General features: G+C 41.2%; 1 protein-coding gene across 1 annotated transcript in view; it reads right to left on the bottom strand.

The window, feature by feature from the left end:
* The window catches only part of LOC103365348 (voltage-dependent calcium channel subunit alpha-2/delta-1-like), a 122,151-nt gene that overhangs the window by 77,810 nt on the left and 25,343 nt on the right, over positions 1-18,998 (bottom strand). Inside the window, exon 3 of the mRNA XM_008292769.1 lies at positions 16,081-16,197. Coding sequence (XP_008290991.1) covers positions 16,081-16,197 — 117 coding nt within the window. The remainder of the gene's footprint in view (positions 1-16,080; positions 16,198-18,998) is intronic.

Below are 18,998 nucleotides of genomic sequence, written 5' to 3'. Positions count from 1 at the left end.
ATTTGCACACACAAACACACAGAAGGAAAAACAAGCGTGTAGTAAGAACATGCGAGCTGACAGGTTAACCCTACAACTCGGGGGCTTTTCGAGAGGAAACAGTCCTCACCTATACGTCCCCAACTTCACCAGGACTTGTTAGAGGCCGGTGCTAGTTTTGTGATCCACCGGTTTGACAGCTCATCTCTCCTGCAGCAAACTCTTCCAGCCGACCACGCTATCTGTGTGCCAGCTGGCCGTAAACAACTCCCAATTACAGCTGTACCCCAGCTGCAACGTTGACGCGACGGTTCTGCACATGCACACACCTACGGATTTACTGTACAAATAATGTCACGATTTTCTGTCGCCCTCAGTCTTTTACATCAATCTTCTGACGATCATGACAACAATTAGCTGGGTGAATGTGAAGATTTACTGTCACCGATCTTTTCGTGCTCCAGTTTTAGTGCTGCTGTTGTGGATACATCAGGAAAAAAAAATCTTGACTTCGAATGACAAGAAAACGGTCAACAATCATCATTTTGCTAGTCGCATGAAGCACAGCTGGTGGAGAGAAAGAGAGAGTTCTAATGAGCGACACATCAAATGTACACTTCCCTCTCTGTATACTGTACATCTGAAAAGTTTCATGTCGGAAAACAGAGACGACAAACACAAAACTGGAGCGGCGGAGACACACAGCGAGTGCGACAGCTGGGCTGACAAAAGCAGCCAGACACACACACACACACACACACACACATACACAGTCCAGGAAGTGGTGAATAATGAGTCACTAGTGGCCAAAATCACACACACACACACACACTATCAATCTCACTGATTCAACATTTTCTGCAACATTATTGATATCAAATATTAATGTTTTGCGGCGACGCACACAGAAACATGTTGGCACAATGTTGCGTCATGCCAAATGCATTCTAGCAACACTATAAAATAATTCCTGTCTATTTTATATATAGAAAACTTTTTTCCTGAAGTAATAAAAAAAATCGCAATATGTGTTGTAAAAGTTCTGCAGACAAACCATCTGTTTACACTGAGCGGCCCCCTCACTGCTCACTGTGTATACGTTGTTGGCTGAGGTTGCTGTTTTTAAATATGTTTCAGACTCCTCTGGCGCATAAATGTAGAGCAGGAAAGCTGCCACTTTGGCTCAGCGCGCGGCGTCCTGAGCCTTACAGCAAATATAGGAGCTGCAAATGGGAATCACGGGGCATTTTAGCAATCAGTATTAGATAACTTGTAATCATTCTGTGGTTCAGTGTAAAGCTGGCAGATCTGCAACGTTTAAAAATTTGTCATTTAAATCAAATAATTTCACCTTCCGCACCCCAAAACCCATTGGTGGGGTGGAGAAGCATGCTGTGCTTTAAAAGATTAAAATAAAACAAATGCCATAATTGCATTTCTTAGAGGCAGAAACTGTAAAAACAGAGATAATCTTCAGTTTTTCCACTTTCTGGTGGTGGCTGAATTACTCAGTTGCGATGTGCCGTTCAGTCCACAAACATAACCAAACCAGCGCTTTGAATGGTGATATTTTAGCAAAATCTTTTTATTCGACAGGTCTCTTTTATAAATTCACCAAACATCAATCTTTTCCTTGAACCAGATTCCTCAAAAACAGAAATCTCGGGTTGAACTGCAGGCTGTGCTTCCACAGACCAGACAGGACACAAGCATAGAAAACAATTTAAAAACGTAAGGAGTAAAGAATCCACAGCAGTTAGAACCACCAGTGGGAACTTGGAAAATGTTGCACATGTTGATTCCAGGATTTAGTTTTTATTTATTGCAAAATACAACTTTCATGGTGGAGGACTTTACAATGCAGTGAAAAATGAGTCCACAGCACCAGAAAAAAAATGTGACAGGAGCACAAACAGACTCAGAAACAACTTGGGGGGTCAGAGGATTAAGTTTGCAAAAAAATAAAAATGTTTGATGGTTCTGAAATCAGAGCATTTGTTGCTTTCCTTCATTTACAGCATTGTAAATTACATTATTTGAATTTTGCTTAGACAAAACTGAACTTTCAAAGACATCACACTGGCCTCTATGGAGCTTGCTTTGGGCATTGTTCAGTGTTTTCTGATGCTTTAAATGCCTAAAAATCAACTGAGTAATGCAGAAAACAATGAGCAGAGCAATTGATAATGAAAATCATCATTTGTTGACTAATATAAGTGACTTCTAACTAATAATTGTAGGCACCATTACCACAAACACACACAAACATTCTCAACACAATGTCATCGGCATAATAACTAAATGGTTATTACTGTTGTATGTTAAGGGTCAACTGACGAGACTAATAAGCAACCAAACAGACAGATGACGGATATTTAAAGACATCTGCAGAAAAAATTGGCGTCACAATTTAGAACTGCAAAAACTCCGACACACAGCTTTGTTGAAATGCCTCAGCTTATTTACGTTTTCCATATGTTTAATTAAAAGAGAACTTTCCAACATTTATCCTTCAGTGGCGACAGGCTATTTAATTGTGACAAGCAACAAATCAGATAGAGGTGTGGGCAGGATATTGCTCAAGATCACAGATAGAGAGAGGCGGCTGCATCAGAGGCACAGTGGTGCATTTTCAAATTAATTTACTCTATCAGGAATTGGTGGGAAAAAAAATAACTATAATTGTCAAAAAATGTTGAATGTTAGATCAGATAATCTTTCAGCCCCTATTTTAAACGTGTGCTTGTGAATGAAGGTTGTGCAGATTCTTAAATAGATCTACGAAGATATTATAGATTTAGAAACAAATCTGGCAGTTAGCATGTTCTCTATATTTGTCTGAGCCACCAGAGTAAGAGCATCTTCTAAAACTCTGCCTTCGCTTTGCAATCTGACCACGACTAAAGGAGGCAATATTTTAACGTGTCACGGTATTAATCATACTCGCTAAGATGCTACGGCAACAGGCTAGTTACTCTGAAAGGCCCACTCAAGCCTCGGGTGCCATTAGCATAAATTACCTGCCAATAATAACCCTTTGGCATGTGACATGTAGGAAAATTTATGTTGTTTATTCAGCAATTTTGAGGCGATAAATCTCAGCAGCGAGACACGCTCCCGGAAGACACATCATTGTGTAAAGTGGGCTTTCGTGGGAAATAGAATATTAATCATTCGAGGGTGCAATATTTGAGTACAAGTGGAAATACACTCGCTGAAAACTGTACAAGGGAAACTGTTTTTGCTTTTTTGTGCAACTTAATAAAAAATGTGTGAATGAAGAGCCTAATGTGTGTGCGTGTGTGTGTGTGTGTGTGTGTGTCTACCCTGTGATTAGGACTCTAACAGCAGTGTCTAATGACTCACAGCATGTCATCCAGTGGCGGTTTAATAACGCACTTGCAGACACTAGAGATCAGTGACTCCTCTGTAATTATGCACCACTACATAACACAACACTTAAAACAGCTCTATTCAAGCGCTCACACTCTCGCTCTCGTCCTTCTTCGGCAATTTAACGAACGTGAATGCCGCTGGATGGGCAATTTTGTGTTTAATGCATGCATACGGTGGATGAGGGTAGATGAGGGTGCTTGAGTGAAACTTTTTCTCATTTTGTTTGCCCACCGTCGAATGCGAAAGAAGGCAACGGAGAGAAGAAGGAAAGAGAATCAGTGGTGATTCATTTTCAGAGTGAGGAATCTGTTTATGATGCCCACATTGCCTAGCAACCAGGGTGTCATGGTTACCTGCTGCATCCATGCAATGTGGTGAGCAAACGCTCCCATGCGATGGCAACACAGGAGACCAGAAACATTTTGTTCATTATCTTCCCACTGTAGCGCGGGCCATCTTTCTCCTCGGCAATTAGGACTCAACTCAAACCTGCTTCTCTTTTTCCAATGCCAACAGCCCACTCACAATTAAGGAAATTTGGTTTCCTATCGACGGAGAACCACACTGACAGTGATTTAAACCAATGCAAGTGGCCAAGGGTGGAAACCAACTGTTGTTTTTGTCTCCAAAATGGCCACCAATTGTGGCTCAGACGCTGGTGAGCGGCCAAAGCCTTTTGAATCTGCTGCCAAAGTGCTAATGCAGTCCTAGGCCTGAAATAACCCTCACCAATCAATATTCAAATAGCACAGTCCTCAGCTGTCTGTTCTGTAGTCCTGCATCGTCTCTTCCCCTTATGCTCTTTCTTTCTCTCTTGGATGGCCACTTTTTTTTATTTATTCTGTTTTTTTTTTTTCTCTTTCTTTTATTCAACTCAGGAGAAATGTGTCGAGAAACCTCCCTCTCTCTTATTCCCTGTTCTTTCTTTCATTCTCCTTTCCTCTTCTTGACATCTTCTGCGTGGGCGGTCTGTCTGGGGGAGGTCTTGGCAGGCGGCCATCTCCCCCTCCAAGCAGGTGCTTTTGTCAACAAGCATCCCTCAAGGTGGATACAAAGCATCGCAAGGAGTTCCTCGAGGGCAATCACACAGAATAACCTTCCCCTCGTCCCAACAAGTCAGCCCCTCGCCTCAGTTTTAGGCCATCTTGAGACCATCCATCAGCGAAAACTGGTTTTGGCAGCTAGTGTAATACTTTGTGGCTTTCATAATGTCAAAAGTGGAGACTGTCAGGATTTTACATTTCAAAGGACATACAAAGGATGTGTCAGTGCTTTTGCAGTCGTGTCAGCTCAGCTGGAACAGATTTCAGATGTAAAGTGAGTGAAGCTTTTGTTAGTAGTGACATTCAGTGAATTCACTACATCAAAACCAGTAATGAAGATATAGTAGCAAACAAAAAACATCAGGTTGTATTGAACGATACGGGTCAGATGTATTGACGCAGTTTGGGTAAATAACTCAACAAACTATGAAGATTAAAATAACACTGGCTACTGGGTAACGTTGATCCAGGACTGTAGTGGTGCTCTATTGTCTCACATCGGGTCAAACTAAATCAAAAGATTTTTAGCATGAAACAAACTTATTTTTACAGAAACACTGGTTAAAGGTTGGGCTGCAAGGTGGCTTGGTGGTTAGCACCTTTACCTCGCAGCAAGAAGGTCGCTAGTTCGCGCCCCGATAAGGACACCCGGGATCTTTCTGCGTGGAGTTTGCATGTTCTCCCAATGCAGCGTGGGTTCTCTCCGGGTTCTCCGGCTTCCTCCCACAAGGTCCAAAAACATGTTGAGGTTAATTGGTGTCCAGGAAATGATAATATAGTTCAGATTCAGTGTTTGGCCCAAAGACACTTCCAACCGTCAACCTTCCAACTAGTGCCCAACCCCCTCCACTGACTTCCTAGGTCTGTCTATGTATCTCTGGGCAGTCGACCCCAGGAGATAACATAACTTCAGCTTGGTTTTAACTAATTGTAAGCAACTTTTGGTCACAGACCCGTCTGAGTCGCTGCAGTAAAATGGTGAGGACTAGAGGCTTCTCTGGCTGCATAGGAGCATCTATGAATGCATGTAATTTGTTTAGGGGACAATTGTAATAAATATAGCCTTAGAAAACAAGCTGGCGTGTGGCCAAAGCAAGGCTGGGAACCATCCTGTGAAGTGACAAGAGCAGGGCTAGCAGAGCAGCGGCCGTCCCTACAGCGCTCCACTGCCAGGAAGCGGTAAAACCGAGCAGTAAAGAGTCAGAAATGAACACTTCTTATGATATAGGCAATAAGTTCTGCCTTTAGGTAATCTCTATGAAACAGTATGGTTTAAATGTTCAAACCTTTATTTCTGTTTACAATCATTTACATGATGTTTTAGGAGATTACTAATGTGCATCGAAAATGACAACACTAAAAATGTACTATTCTCAATAAAAACCTTTGGATGCACCTAAATTATATAAACAAACAAGTTAGGGACACCAGTGGACCCGATCTGGAGCTGGGGGTCTAATTAAAGCTACAACAAAAAACTGTTTGTATTAACGTTAGGGGTAAAATGTAAATTAGAAGCTGTGAGTTCAGTGTTCAAAAAATCACAAAAATATCTGCACTACATTAAAAAAATAAAAAAAGATCTGATTGCTTTTATTTCAAAAACTTTATGTGAGATTATTCCACAATGATTTCTGATTCATGCCATAATTCTCACTGAGACTCAGTTGGCGAACTGCATACACTGCAAACATGTCTTCAAATAAGAAAATTAATGTAGTTTGACATTTTAATTAGATCCCAATTTATAACAAAGTGTTTATGGAAGTCTTCTGTGTTTTAGGTTAAATTCTTTGAAAGAAATATAAATTAGTCACACTATTCAATGAACAGTTTTGTTGTTTGCAGTGGAAACAAGTGTAGTTCCCCATTTATATGATTTAAAACAACTTGGTTAGGTGAACATCTTCTCCGAGCTTTGTGAAATTCTCCTCATATTGTCAGCATCAGCAACGGCGGAATTCTTTGTTGTAACCACAGCAGACTATTCCTCTTTTTCATGATAAATGAACATAACTGGAGATCTCTAGCCGTGTCACTGCGGGAAAGAAAAATGACCTATTCCACTGGGGGAAGTTAACCACAGGCTCCATCAAAGAGTATTGGTTAAGAGGAAAGATTCAATAATTGATGAGAACAGAGTCAGAGAAGTCAGAGGTGGCCTGAATATCAGAGAGAGGCTATCCGCTGTCAAGGCCTGGTTAAAAAAAGAAGCTCGGGTCAATGTATAGAACAAATGACTGAAGGTGTGTGTGTGTGTGTGGACTTGACAGTGTGCGATGTGCGAGTTCATTCACAATTAATCAACAAGCCACATCTATACTGCAGCTCACAGTTGTGCTGGATGGATGTCACGATGGAGGAAATTAGAGCTTGTACAGCGGAGGAGGCTCTGACTCAGAGACACTCAAACAGACAGAAACTGTGGAAGAGGAGGGAAACAATGGAGGGAAACAAGTCCTGAGTCAGTATTTTAATTAATAAGTAAACAAAATCCTGGGGGGGAAAAAAACAAAACAAAAAACTTTAGAAACCATTGCTGATGCACCCTCAGACTCTTCTTTGTTTTTAGTGATGCCTTTCTGATGATTCATAATATTATGACTTGTTATTGACGGCCTGACATGTTGATGTACTGGCAGCACAGCAACAATGGCATAAGACAGCAAAAACATTATTTTATAATTCAATGATATTTGTGTCTTTTGATGCCAGTCAAAAAGCAAGAACATTTCTACACTATCATACTACCATTTCATAACCAGTGGTGACATAACAACAAAAATCAGACAGGGAAGCACCTCAGATCCAGCACGCAGACGCCATCACTGGTATGAACCTGCGATCTGATACGTCAGGGGTTGTTTGACATCCCAAACATGATGTTTGTCAAGTGGGTCCTGGGGTTATAATGAGCATTTTGTCAAAGGTTTCTTAGCAGATTTATACGCAATCAGAGACACTGATTGTCTCCGAACATTATGGGTCTTTTATATGTTGATTGCACGGGTATGTGGACCCAAACGGTGTGAGGGGTTCTAGCAGAAATTGCACTCCAACACTCTCCACACTACAGAACTCAAGGTGGCAGCAGTGCATCAAATAGCTAGCGGCAAACAAGAAGAACTCTTGGCAGGCCATACTGAAAATAGCAACGTATCGCAAGGACAACCTGCTGGACAAAGAAGAGCCTTGTGTACTACATCTATTAAACAACACAGAAAAGAGAAAAGCTGCCGTGCTCCCCATCATGGCCAATCTCTGCATGGAGAACATGGAAATCAGAGCACTGATTCTTTAAAGCAAACAACTCCCCCTGGTTCCGATATGTGGACAACACCTGGGTCAAAATCAAAGTCTTCAGAGAACACGTCAGCTGGCTTGACAGCAGTATCAACTTTGCATGGGAGCAAATCGGGGAAAATAAACTGCCTTTTATTGATTATACACATTGAGAAGGCTATAAACCTCAACAATGAAGTTTACCAGAAACATGCAAACACAGACCAACACATTAAGAAAGCACTTAGAACCTGTGGTTATCTCAAATGGGCCTTCAGTAAGTGGCAAAAAGATCTGGGGAAATAAACAGCTCCCAGAGAAGTAAAGAAAAACAAACGCAACATCATTCTATATGAAGATAGTGTGTCTGAGAAACTTAAAAGGATTTTCTCCAAACACAACATAAAGGTGCACTTTAGAACCAGCAACATTCTGAGACAAAATCGGGTCTACCTCAAACATAAAACACCAAAACAAAAGCTGATCCTTTTATCCAGTCCAATACAGCAAGTAGTGCACAGATTTATACATATAGGGGAGACTAAACAACCGCTACACAAGCATATGTCTCAACACAGGAAAACCAGCTCCTCAGGACAAGACTCAGCCGTCCACCTGCATCTGAAGGATAAGGGACACTCCTCTGAGGATAACAATGTCCACATTTTGGACTGCTTGAGAGACGAGTGAAGGGAGCCACTTATGTTAAAATGAAACAGCCATCTGTAAACAGGGACGGGGTCAACAAAACCTGTTATCAGGTACTTAGAATGCAGTCTTGAGATCCCCATTCAGAGTGTTCCACCATTAACACCTGACAGTTTCAAAACCATTCACACCTCGAGACATGTTAGTTTGGGGTATTTAATGGGTCATTAGCCATGTGTTTTGGGGGTAAGGATTATTTTGGACTTCCCATCCGTTAGTTAGAACTGAAGAAGCCTCTTGGATAAGAGGTGAAGAGTCTTCAAGAACCAAAAAGTCCAGTCAACTTCTATTGAAACAAGAAAAAGTACAAAAAAGCATATGGTGGAAAATGCAGCCCTTAATTTGCATTGGAGAAAACAAAGAAAGAGTTACTATCCAGCACACTAAAGGCCAAGTTTCCCACTCAGTTTTGAGCAGATATTGCAATTTAGCTGAACCCAAATGTGGGCCTGGACACAAATGTGTATCACCCACTAAAATTATTGTGTACCTAGAAATATAGTTATTATGTCTGTCTTATGATTGAGAAGGATAGTCATGTTGGAAACCAACTGCAGGCCAAACAGACAAACACACTAACTTTCCATTGATTGTACAGTGTACCTGCCCTGTCACAATATCTTTGCTTCCTGCCCGTCGACCACCAACCCAGCAATTCTCCTGATCACAGCTTTCTTTCCACAAAGAAAATTGTTGTTCACATTAACATATTTCTTCAATTAATTTCATGTTTTAACAAGAGCTGAGAATCTTGTTGGTGCATAACAATGTGAAGGGACTTAAAAAGATTACCATTTACAACTTTGCAGTACAATAAAATGTGTTTCCATTATCACTGTTAACACTGCTGGAGTGAAAAGTTTCTATCCAGCGCTAACAACGAAGTAAACTACTGCACGGAAGGTAATGGAGACACAGACATACCCAAAAAAGAGGAAATTAAAAAAAATGATAGAAAGCAAGAAAAGAGAAACATGGGGCAGGACTACAATGGGAAAAACAGAAATGAAGACTGACTGAGAATCAGCGTGAAGTACGTTATGGGAAATGAAGTCAAGAGGGAGTCAGGAGCAACGCTGTTGGAAGGGCAGGGATGAAAGAAAAAGGCAGTACAGGAGAACTAAAACACCATATGTGACAGCAATAAAGAACAAGAGGAGAAAGATGACTTTTGGATATGAAAAACTTAACAAAAGTTAAGAAAGGTGAGTGTGTGCGTGAGCATACAGATGGCCACCAGTGGAGCGAAGCCTGCGTGGAGGTAAAGATTCAGCGAATCTCCAGAGTTGTATCATCAGTGAAACTAAGCTACGACAGCAGCTGCCTAAAGAATCTGACTCATCTACTGTATCAAAGAGATCGGGGAGGAAAACTCTCCCAGTCTCAGCCACACACATGCACACACATCTACACATATCAATACCTCCCACTAAAAGACTGAAATAATCAGCCACAGCACATTGTAGATGACAACAAGACTTTCAGGGGTTTTGACTGAGGCAAAAAAAAAGTTTTGCAGTTCTCTCAGCACTGCGGTGGGGTTTTTTTTTTCCTCCTGTTGGGAATTATAGTTTCACTTGACATCCTTTTAAGGACAACGCATGCACTGAATGCAGAATATTTTGGCGCGGAATAGTGTTGCTTACTGTCAGTTCCAACCCTCGCCACTCATTAGGAATAAGGGGAAGCAGGACAAAAATTTCCAAACTGGACCACTCATCCACTTGTTATACCGGATCCCATTTAAGGATCGACCACAGCGGATGGCATGGCTCCCTGCTGGGCCTTAGGGTGGGGTCATGTGTACCCTTTGACCCCTCCTGAAGGCAGGCCTGGTTCTATCGCCAGTCTTTCAAAGATGTCCTAAAAACATGTTGATTGCTGTTTTTTCACAGTTACATTACCATTGTTAACACTTTGGATTCAACAGCTGAAAGACAGTCTTGGGAAGTGTGATTCTTGTCTTCTTCACTACACAATGCAGAGTTAGACCTGCTCTGATAACAAAAAAATAACCAAAAACATGAGCTGTAGCATAAATTCTGATGAAAAATCTCTCTCCTAAGTAGCCACAACATCGGAGAGATTGCATGTCAAGGGAGCGCCGTCGTCAAACGCCGTGATCGAATTGAGGTGACGGGATGGGCAGATGTCAGATTGACGGACAGCAAATCCAAACAGGCCCTGATTAAGTTAATGACAGCAGCCATCATTCTAATGGGACTGTGATCATTGACAATTGCTGGCGCTCACATGTGCGCCCGGGGACACGAGCACACAAGTGAATAAACACTTCAAGTGCATCGCCAGAGGAGACAGGTTGGCTTAATGTAAAGAGAAATGCCGTCAGGGAGCGAGGCGGCGTCTGTCCCGCTTATTTCAGGTCTTAAATTGTACAACTGCAGGAGGAAGAGAATATAGACGGTTGTAGCTGTTTTACAGTATTCGCCCATTTGAAAGACAATTTAACATTCTTTGGTGGTGTGTGTTTGTTATTACTGTATATATATTGACTATGTTACAACCTGCACTGTAAAAAGAAGAGCGGCCATCTGTTGGATTTATTTAAGCATCCTTTAATGATGTTAAACAACTGTTACGGCCCGTTATGCTGCTGCCTGAAAAGATTTTGCTGTAAATTGGGCCGTTACGTTGTTTTCAACGGTATGTAGCGGGAAAATATTTAACAACAAGCACCAATGCAGTCTCTCTACCTTCGTCTTCGCTGCTAACGCTGCCATCTGCTAGCAGCAACACGCCGCTAACCGTTAGCAGGATTCGCTACAGGCCCTCCCTCCCAGCCTCCGGCCAACGACTTCCTTTCGTTCTTGTTTGAGGTGCATTTGAGTACCTCAACCCCCAAGTTGAGAACCGCTGCCTTGGGTTAAATTATGAACCTTAAATATCCCTCATGATAAGCCTTAAAATACATTTTCTCAGGATTGCACAGCTGATGCACTGAACTTCACTGCTAATATGTCATTGTAGACATATTTGCAGTGTGAGATAATGCTATGCTTCGATGTAATTTGGAATTCAGTGTTCAGCTTGATTCCATAATACAGATCACAATACGTGCATAGCTTTATACAACCACCTTTCAAAGCAAAAATATCTAAAGTAGAGGGTCACGTTTGGGGAACATAACTCTATGAAAAATGCCATTAGCAGGATCTAAACACAAAATAACTAGAATTCATTTAATATGAGGGACCTGGGGGTGTAAATTTACTCTTTCTGTATGTGGGCATGCTTTCTCATTTATTCCTGTGTGTGTAGTTTCTAATAAGGCTTTGAGCTAGTATAATGGCTTCAAAGGTTCAAGCAGCGCCGTGTGAACAAGGGAAAAGTGCTGCCTGCTGGATTGTGTATTAAGAGGCCAAGATCCTAATGGATGGCTGGTCTGCAATAGGTTTTCTAGTCTTTTGTACGCTGCCTCATGGGAGGTGCGGCGCATAGTGCACTCATGGACTTCCTACCACTCTGCCTCTCTTCATCATCTGTCTCTCTCTCTCACACGAGGCAATTCAATTTCTTTCTTTCTCTTAGACAGACAGCCATGCTCCCTTACATGATCACTTCATGATGTGCAATCAGCACTTCTCGAAGCAAGGCACAAAGAGAGATGAGCCAAAGATGAAAGAAAAGAGAAGGACGACGAGGGTGGAGAGTCAAAGACGGGGCATCCTTTACCTCGTGGGGAACTATTAGATTAGTGTAGGTCAGGTCAGAAACATTACAGATGCTGCGGTCGTCCGTTCTCTACGTCCATTTCAATTCATGATTCAGCTAAGTGGACCCTGTGACTGTTTATGGTCGCTTACATAAATTGACTGCCATAAAGCTGGCTCGATTCGACTTCATTATACAGGACGCCATTTACAGTAACTACCGTGCCACCACAGGCCATCTAACGGTCAATCCTTATCCAGTGACAAGTGTGTACTTTCTGAAAAGAGACAAAGCTTCAGCATATGGTGCTGGCAAAAAAATACAATTAAAAAAAAATTAAATAAAAAAATCATCCCTCCTTCACTGATTTCACACTTCCAGCAAAGAACTAAACAACAGCCATTATCTTGCACAGGTAAAATACACAGCAGAAGGTGTTGATAGAATGTAAGAAAAGAGCCTGCAGTTTAACATCTCTATTCTGCCGCCATCAATCCGCCGAGCAGTCGTGTTTCTCTCCCAAGGTGTGACACAACTACACCAACAACTAATTGTCCCTAGTCTCTTGGCAATTATTGGGATGTAAGAAAAACAAAATGCTTGGCTGGATTGATGGGCTAATCAATGAGAGCGTAACTATGGCAACAGGCTGTCAGGCTTTAATTGGATATTTCCGGCTCTCTGAGTCAAATTGATCGAGACTGGGAGCGTCCCGAGATCCTAATTCAGTTGCCCTGATACTGTTAAACCAAAGAGCGGGGAAAGATTGTGTGGATCAATTTAGCTCGCTGTAGCTTTCTAACTACGGGCAAAACGTGAATAAAGAGTCTCTGCAAGGCTTTTCACAACAACAATGCTGGCGTGCTGATGTTTAAGAGACTATCACAAGCCAATGTCACGAATTAAGATCAACTTCAATATAAGTCCAATCCTTTGTTTGAATACATCCATCCATCCATTATCTATACACCGCTTAATCCTCACTAGGGTCGTGGGGGGCTGGAGTCTATCCCAGCTGACTTAGGGCGAAGGCAGGAGACACCCTGGACAGGTCACCAGTCTATCACAGGGCCACACTTAGAGACAGACAACCAAGCACACTCACATTTACACCTATGGACAATTTAGAATCACCAATTAACCTCAACATGTTTTTGGACCTTGGGGGAAGAAGCTGGAGAACCCGGAGAGAACCCACACTGCACGGGGAGAACATGCAAACTCCACGAGGAAAGATCCCGGGACATGAACCGCCGACCTTCTTGCTACAAGGCAACAGTGCTGACCACCAAGCCACCTTGCAGCCCTGTTTGAATACACTGACACACAGATGCCAGAAAAAGAGAGTACAAGTTGTGGAGGAACGCTTTGCATAAAAAAAATAAAAATAAAAAAAAACACCAGTTCTTGTCTGAGGACATTAAGCGTAACAGAAGTTTCTGTCGTGGTATCTGATATTCGTTCAACTCCCACAATGCTCTCCTCTCACCAAGACAGAACTGCCCAAAGTCCAAGAGACTGCCTGCTTGGGTCGCTACAGTATTGAATAGTAAGTCAGTAACCAGGTACTAGAGCTAATGTAAAATTAATTCTCTGATGTGTAGGAAGAAAATACAGGTCTTCTTTTAGAGCTTTTGGACCCTCGGTACTCCCTACCTTTGCCACATTACATTTCAGACAGTTTCCTAACAATGTTCATGACCCTCTACAAAACGTCAAGGAAGAGCTTGAATGCAGAAATGCCTTTTTTTCCCCCACAATGCATTGTAGAGCTATTCAACTGTCAAGCTTGTACACTGAATTTTTTGTAATAATATAATGTGCTTGAAGTGTGTTTGATATAGAAAAGTAACACTTTAGCAAGTTAGCATGCCATTACTATGTAATAAACACAAGTATGGCTGAGGCTAGTGGGAGTGTCGATAGTTTTGTAGGCATTTGCTAATAAACCGGAGGAATGGACAAACTATTTGTTTGATCCAATAGTGACAATCGACGAAAATGTAATGGATCAACACAGTTCTTCTCGCGCGGGACACAAATGTGTGAACTTCATTTCCTTGCTCAACATCAAACAGTTGTTTAAGTATTTCAATCAAAACCACAACTGTAAAGCTCATGATTGTGTTGGAGGACTAGTCAGGGATTCCTTTAAATAAGAAAGATAAATCTTCAGGGAGCCATGAAAATCTGAAGAAAACTTACTCATCCATCTAATATATGTTGACGTACTTCTCTGGTGAAAAAGCCAAAAACCTGACTAGCAGGCAGCACTAAATAAAACAGGAAAAATTCCAAGAGTTCATCCTCTAGGGAACATGAATGTCTAGAAAAACACGTCTGGCATTCTAACAAATAGTTGCAGGGTTTTTCTACACAGAGGATTTTTGGCATCCCCCAAGAAAAATGATCAAAATGTTAAGAATCGACAACAAAAAATAAGATTCAAAGTCTTCAACCTGTTTCCGACTGTCCCTCAGGGCCCTTCTGAGCCTGAAAAACCCTTCAGATGTTGAGTGATTTCAGTCCGGATCAAAGTGTTGATCAACCTGACTGATCCACACTGGCTAACACATGTTGTCAAAAGATTGTACAACATAAGAAGATTTAACTACAGGTGTTCTGTGTGGTTTGCACCAATAAAAAAAAAAGAAAGAAACCTAATCTGACATAACCTCACAGCTCTTCCAAGGTCTTCGAATTGTCCGGTCAGCCGTTCAACAAGGCAGAGTTCATCTACATGAGGTCAGGAACATTTTACCACAACATGGAAGCACTGGCTTTGTGTGCTGCTCATCGTAGCATTTTCCTTCTGTTGGGTTCAGACAAATGATCCCTGAAAGCAGTCGGTATGGGTTAGATAAGAGGGCAGATTAGGCCTCAGCTGTCGCAGAGACAAAGGTTTCCTTAACGTTAAAGCTAAACAGGGTCATTTGTGTCAAAACAGCAAAATGTGATACACACTGTGATGCTTTGAAAAAATGTGTTTTTTTGGTCGTAGCAGCCCAAACAGGTAATTTTAAACTGAGTAATCTAGCTGGATGATGTCTGGTTACATTGGATCAGTGCAAGGCCTGAAGCAGTGGCTGTGTTCCAGCGTCTGTTCTGACGTAAAATGAAGAGAAGCAGATTGTTGCAGTGTTTCCCTGAGCTCCGGCCACTGTGCTGGGAGAGAGCTCGCAAACAATTTGCATTTTGTCTTCCTATCTCAAACGACAAAATCAGCAACTCAAAAGGGTCGCAATGACTACAAGTAAGCAACAGAACAAACACAGTTTTGCACTAAAATGTGCATTAGTTTCACAGTAAAGACTGGAATTGTGAGATGTTTTTTTTTCTTTTCATGGTATCCACAGCATGTGACTCGTGAGTTAATTTTACTTCACACATAAAAAGTGCAACAAAGCTCACATAAGGCGGACTGGAGGTGGCATAAAATGCTGAACTGTCACCCAGGAGAGGGCTTGAGTCTTGTGTGGGATCATTCTTTTGTGGCGTTTTTACACACTTAACTTCTTTTTTGGTCAATTTCATTTGGGGTTTCGCTCTGATTACCCTTTTAAACTACTTTTGTATTTACATTTATGCACCAAAACTACTTGGTTATGTTCAGAAACAGAAAAAAAGTTTGGTTACAATAGTTGTTTACTTCTGTTTTCAGTCACTGTTTGCTTTTGTTTATACTACAAAGATATTTGGTTGAGTTTAGGCACCAAAACTACTTTGCTAGATTTAGGAAAGGATCATAGTTTGGTATGATGCAACTGCTAAGATGACAAGTCCCGTCACAACAACAGCTCCTAGAAAATGCAAACATCTTACAATTTTTTTCTTTTCTGTAAAAAAATAACGTGGACAAAAGCAGTTATTACACTTTTTTTGTTGGACTGGGCTGTTACATCCCCGTGACAAAAGAGGCAATCAGCAGCCTTCATCCCACACTAAACTGATTACCTTAAAGCAGCAAAAGGTTGCCACAAGGTTGTCAGATTACACTCACCTTCAGGGCTTGGGAACGATTATTTAGCAGTTTCTCTATGTTCCCTGCTGCCGTTGCCACCAGTTCTCTCGCATTATTGGTCTCCACGCTGAAGTGAGTTCTGTGTTTTCTGTATATCTGGAACAATCACAAGAGAAAAGCTTGGGTTAGGGATGTAACCTGAACGATGTCATCAAAAGTCAAAATGCCGTTTTCTACTGAAAGCAAACAGGAATGCAAGTATTTCATACGTTCTTAAGAGGTTTTTCTCTCAGAACATTGGCCTTAACACTGATAAGCACCTAGAATTATGTACAAAATGTCATTATTTTATTTGACAACACATACTTTATGGATTAAATCAGGATCTTTATCAAACAGTTGCGACCCTCTGAATCCCAAAATCCACCTGCCAGTTAAAAGTGTATGTTATCGTTTTTTTGGGTTTTTTTTTAAAAAGCAAAAAAAACTTGCCAAAATGACACCATTTACTTGAGTCAAAAACAGTAAAAACACTTATATTTGTAAGATTTCCAGATTTTCAACGGTCCTTGAACTACACATTTGTGTTAAAATCTCTATTCTATATGGAGTCACAACTTTTTCCAGGATTGGAAACAGCTGTTGGCACTTGAAAAACGTATTGTACATGTTTTTTCCCCCCCCAATTGTTTTGTTAAATAAATAAAGAAATTACACTTTCATATTCTTCTTTTTTATGATTTATGGATTTATAGCTTGGTCACGCTGCACAAAAGATATTTCGAGTTATTTTTGTTTCTCGTCATGGTTGTGCTGTTTCCGTAGAGGTGCATACTGCAGTGAAAAAAAGCCAGCACACAGTGAGTAAAAGAAAATGTGACAGGAGCAAATAAACAGCTGAGGGGTTCAGAGGGTTAACATTTCGAGTCTTGCATTTTCTATCCACGGACAGATTTACTATATCTGGAGTCAGGAATGTCACTCGGCATAAGTGGTCATCTTCCATTGTTCATCGAACGTCACCGACCAAAGGACAGCGATTAAAAAAAGAAAGATACACATCCACTGATTAAATTGCGATGTCAGGTTACGTAACGAGACCATTTACTGCGCGATGGAATACGCTCCAGCAGGAGGAATAAGAAACACAAATGCCAAACAGCCAATTATTTAGCAGCCTAAAGGGATTTCACTGTCCGACATTCAAACCGCAGAACTGAGGGATGTGCATGTATTTGTCTTCATCCTGCAGGCATCTGATGTGTTTTGCTTTAGTGCAGTAGTAGAATGTAATACTGGGAAATTGTACATTTGGTTTGTGTTTCCGGTTGAAAAAAAAAAGGGTGCATCTGTGTGCAAACAGCCACAAAATGGGACTACCATGAACAACAGTTGTATTTTAGATGACGAACTGCACAGACAAGCTGCATAATTTCTCCACATACATTATTAATCAAGCTGCGCAGCGCTCCTTTTAAACTCTACATGCCTTCAACATTACACCGCGTTTCCAACAGCAGACGTTAAAGCGGATTTGCACAAAATATTGCCAAATACGAGTCAAGTCATACCGCCACGTCGAGTGAAAACATGTTTTGTAATGATTCCAGTGATGCTTTAAAGCCGGCTGATTTTATTCTCGAAGGGAGCCAAAGTGCCAGATGCATTATGTCAATCAATGTGGCTCTAAAAAGCTTCTTCTCTGTTGTCAGATGTGGGCTTGGGCGTGGGTGTGTAAGTGTGTGTGTGTGTGTGTGGGTGTTTAAGTGTGTGTACGGACTACAGCCATCACAGTAAAAGTCGTGACGCTGATCATATCTGAGCGTGTACATTGTGCTGGCAGAATGAAATGATGCAGCGTTATGTCTAATGAGAAAGCGACTATATATAGTCTGGTGATATGTTGTGACAGCTGAGGTCGCACGAGGAAGGTTAATGAGAGCGAGAGAAGCAAGTGGCGGACAGTACACATGATATTTCTCATCGATACTAAATTGATGCCGTGGATTTCATTTGAAGTCGAGCTGAAAACCGCTTGCAAACTGTAATTACAGATAGAAGTAAATGTCCTACTCACACTCTCAGCTCTGGTAATTTGAGTTCTATGATATCTGTGTGGGAGTCTAAAGATAGTTTGTTATATCACTTCAGTTTCAATGGCCATAAGAGCAGCTCGGTCGCTAACTTTAGCCTTTGGTGAGACCTCTATGAGGTTTGTGATTCAGTTCATACAATGAGAGGATGCAGGAAGACTTGTTGCTATGATGTTTTGACAGTCAAATCGGAACAATAAAAGAAAGAAAGCTCACATTAGCTACCACCTGTAGTCTCTACAATATGAGAAGAATACGGGCCTGAATAGGTTCGACTGACATAACCACATAGGGCTGAAACAACTCAGCGATTATTAAAATAGTTGTTAACTAATTTAGTCATTGATTAGTTTTTTTACCATAAGCGGCCCACTTTTTTTCAAATCTTAAACCAATCTGTAATCGCAGCTCCCAAAGTGTGGCAGTAATGAGCCACCGGTGGCTGTAATCTACCAGCACAGCAGGAGAAACAGCCAACAGCCAACAGTTGGCCTTGTTTTATGTCATGTGTTCCACAGCGCAGTCAATGCATTCAGTGAGGCGGCTGGAGAAAGTTTAAAGAAAAGGGAGAAAAGAGATAAATTAGGAGAGAAAACTTCACAAACAAAGTCATCCAAAGTGTTGGAACACTTCACACTAAAGCTATCAAAAAAAAAAAAAAGAGCAACCAGCAAACTTTGCAATAACAAAAAAAGTTTTTTGGGTTGTTTTTGTATCTTGTTTGACAATTTTACCTCATTTTTTGTGTTTGATGCATTGAATTGAAAAAAAAGCTTTAAACTGACCAGGTCAGTACAGGACTCCAGACTGCAACCTTTTTTTTGAGAATCCATCCATCCATTATCTATACACCTTAATCCTCAC

Source organism: Stegastes partitus, unplaced genomic scaffold (genome assembly GCF_000690725.1).
Source record: "Stegastes partitus isolate 25-593 unplaced genomic scaffold, Stegastes_partitus-1.0.2 Scaffold831, whole genome shotgun sequence".
In the NCBI taxonomy this organism is placed as follows: domain Eukaryota; kingdom Metazoa; phylum Chordata; class Actinopteri; family Pomacentridae; genus Stegastes; species Stegastes partitus.
This window is presented reverse-complemented; position numbering and strand designations above follow the sequence as displayed.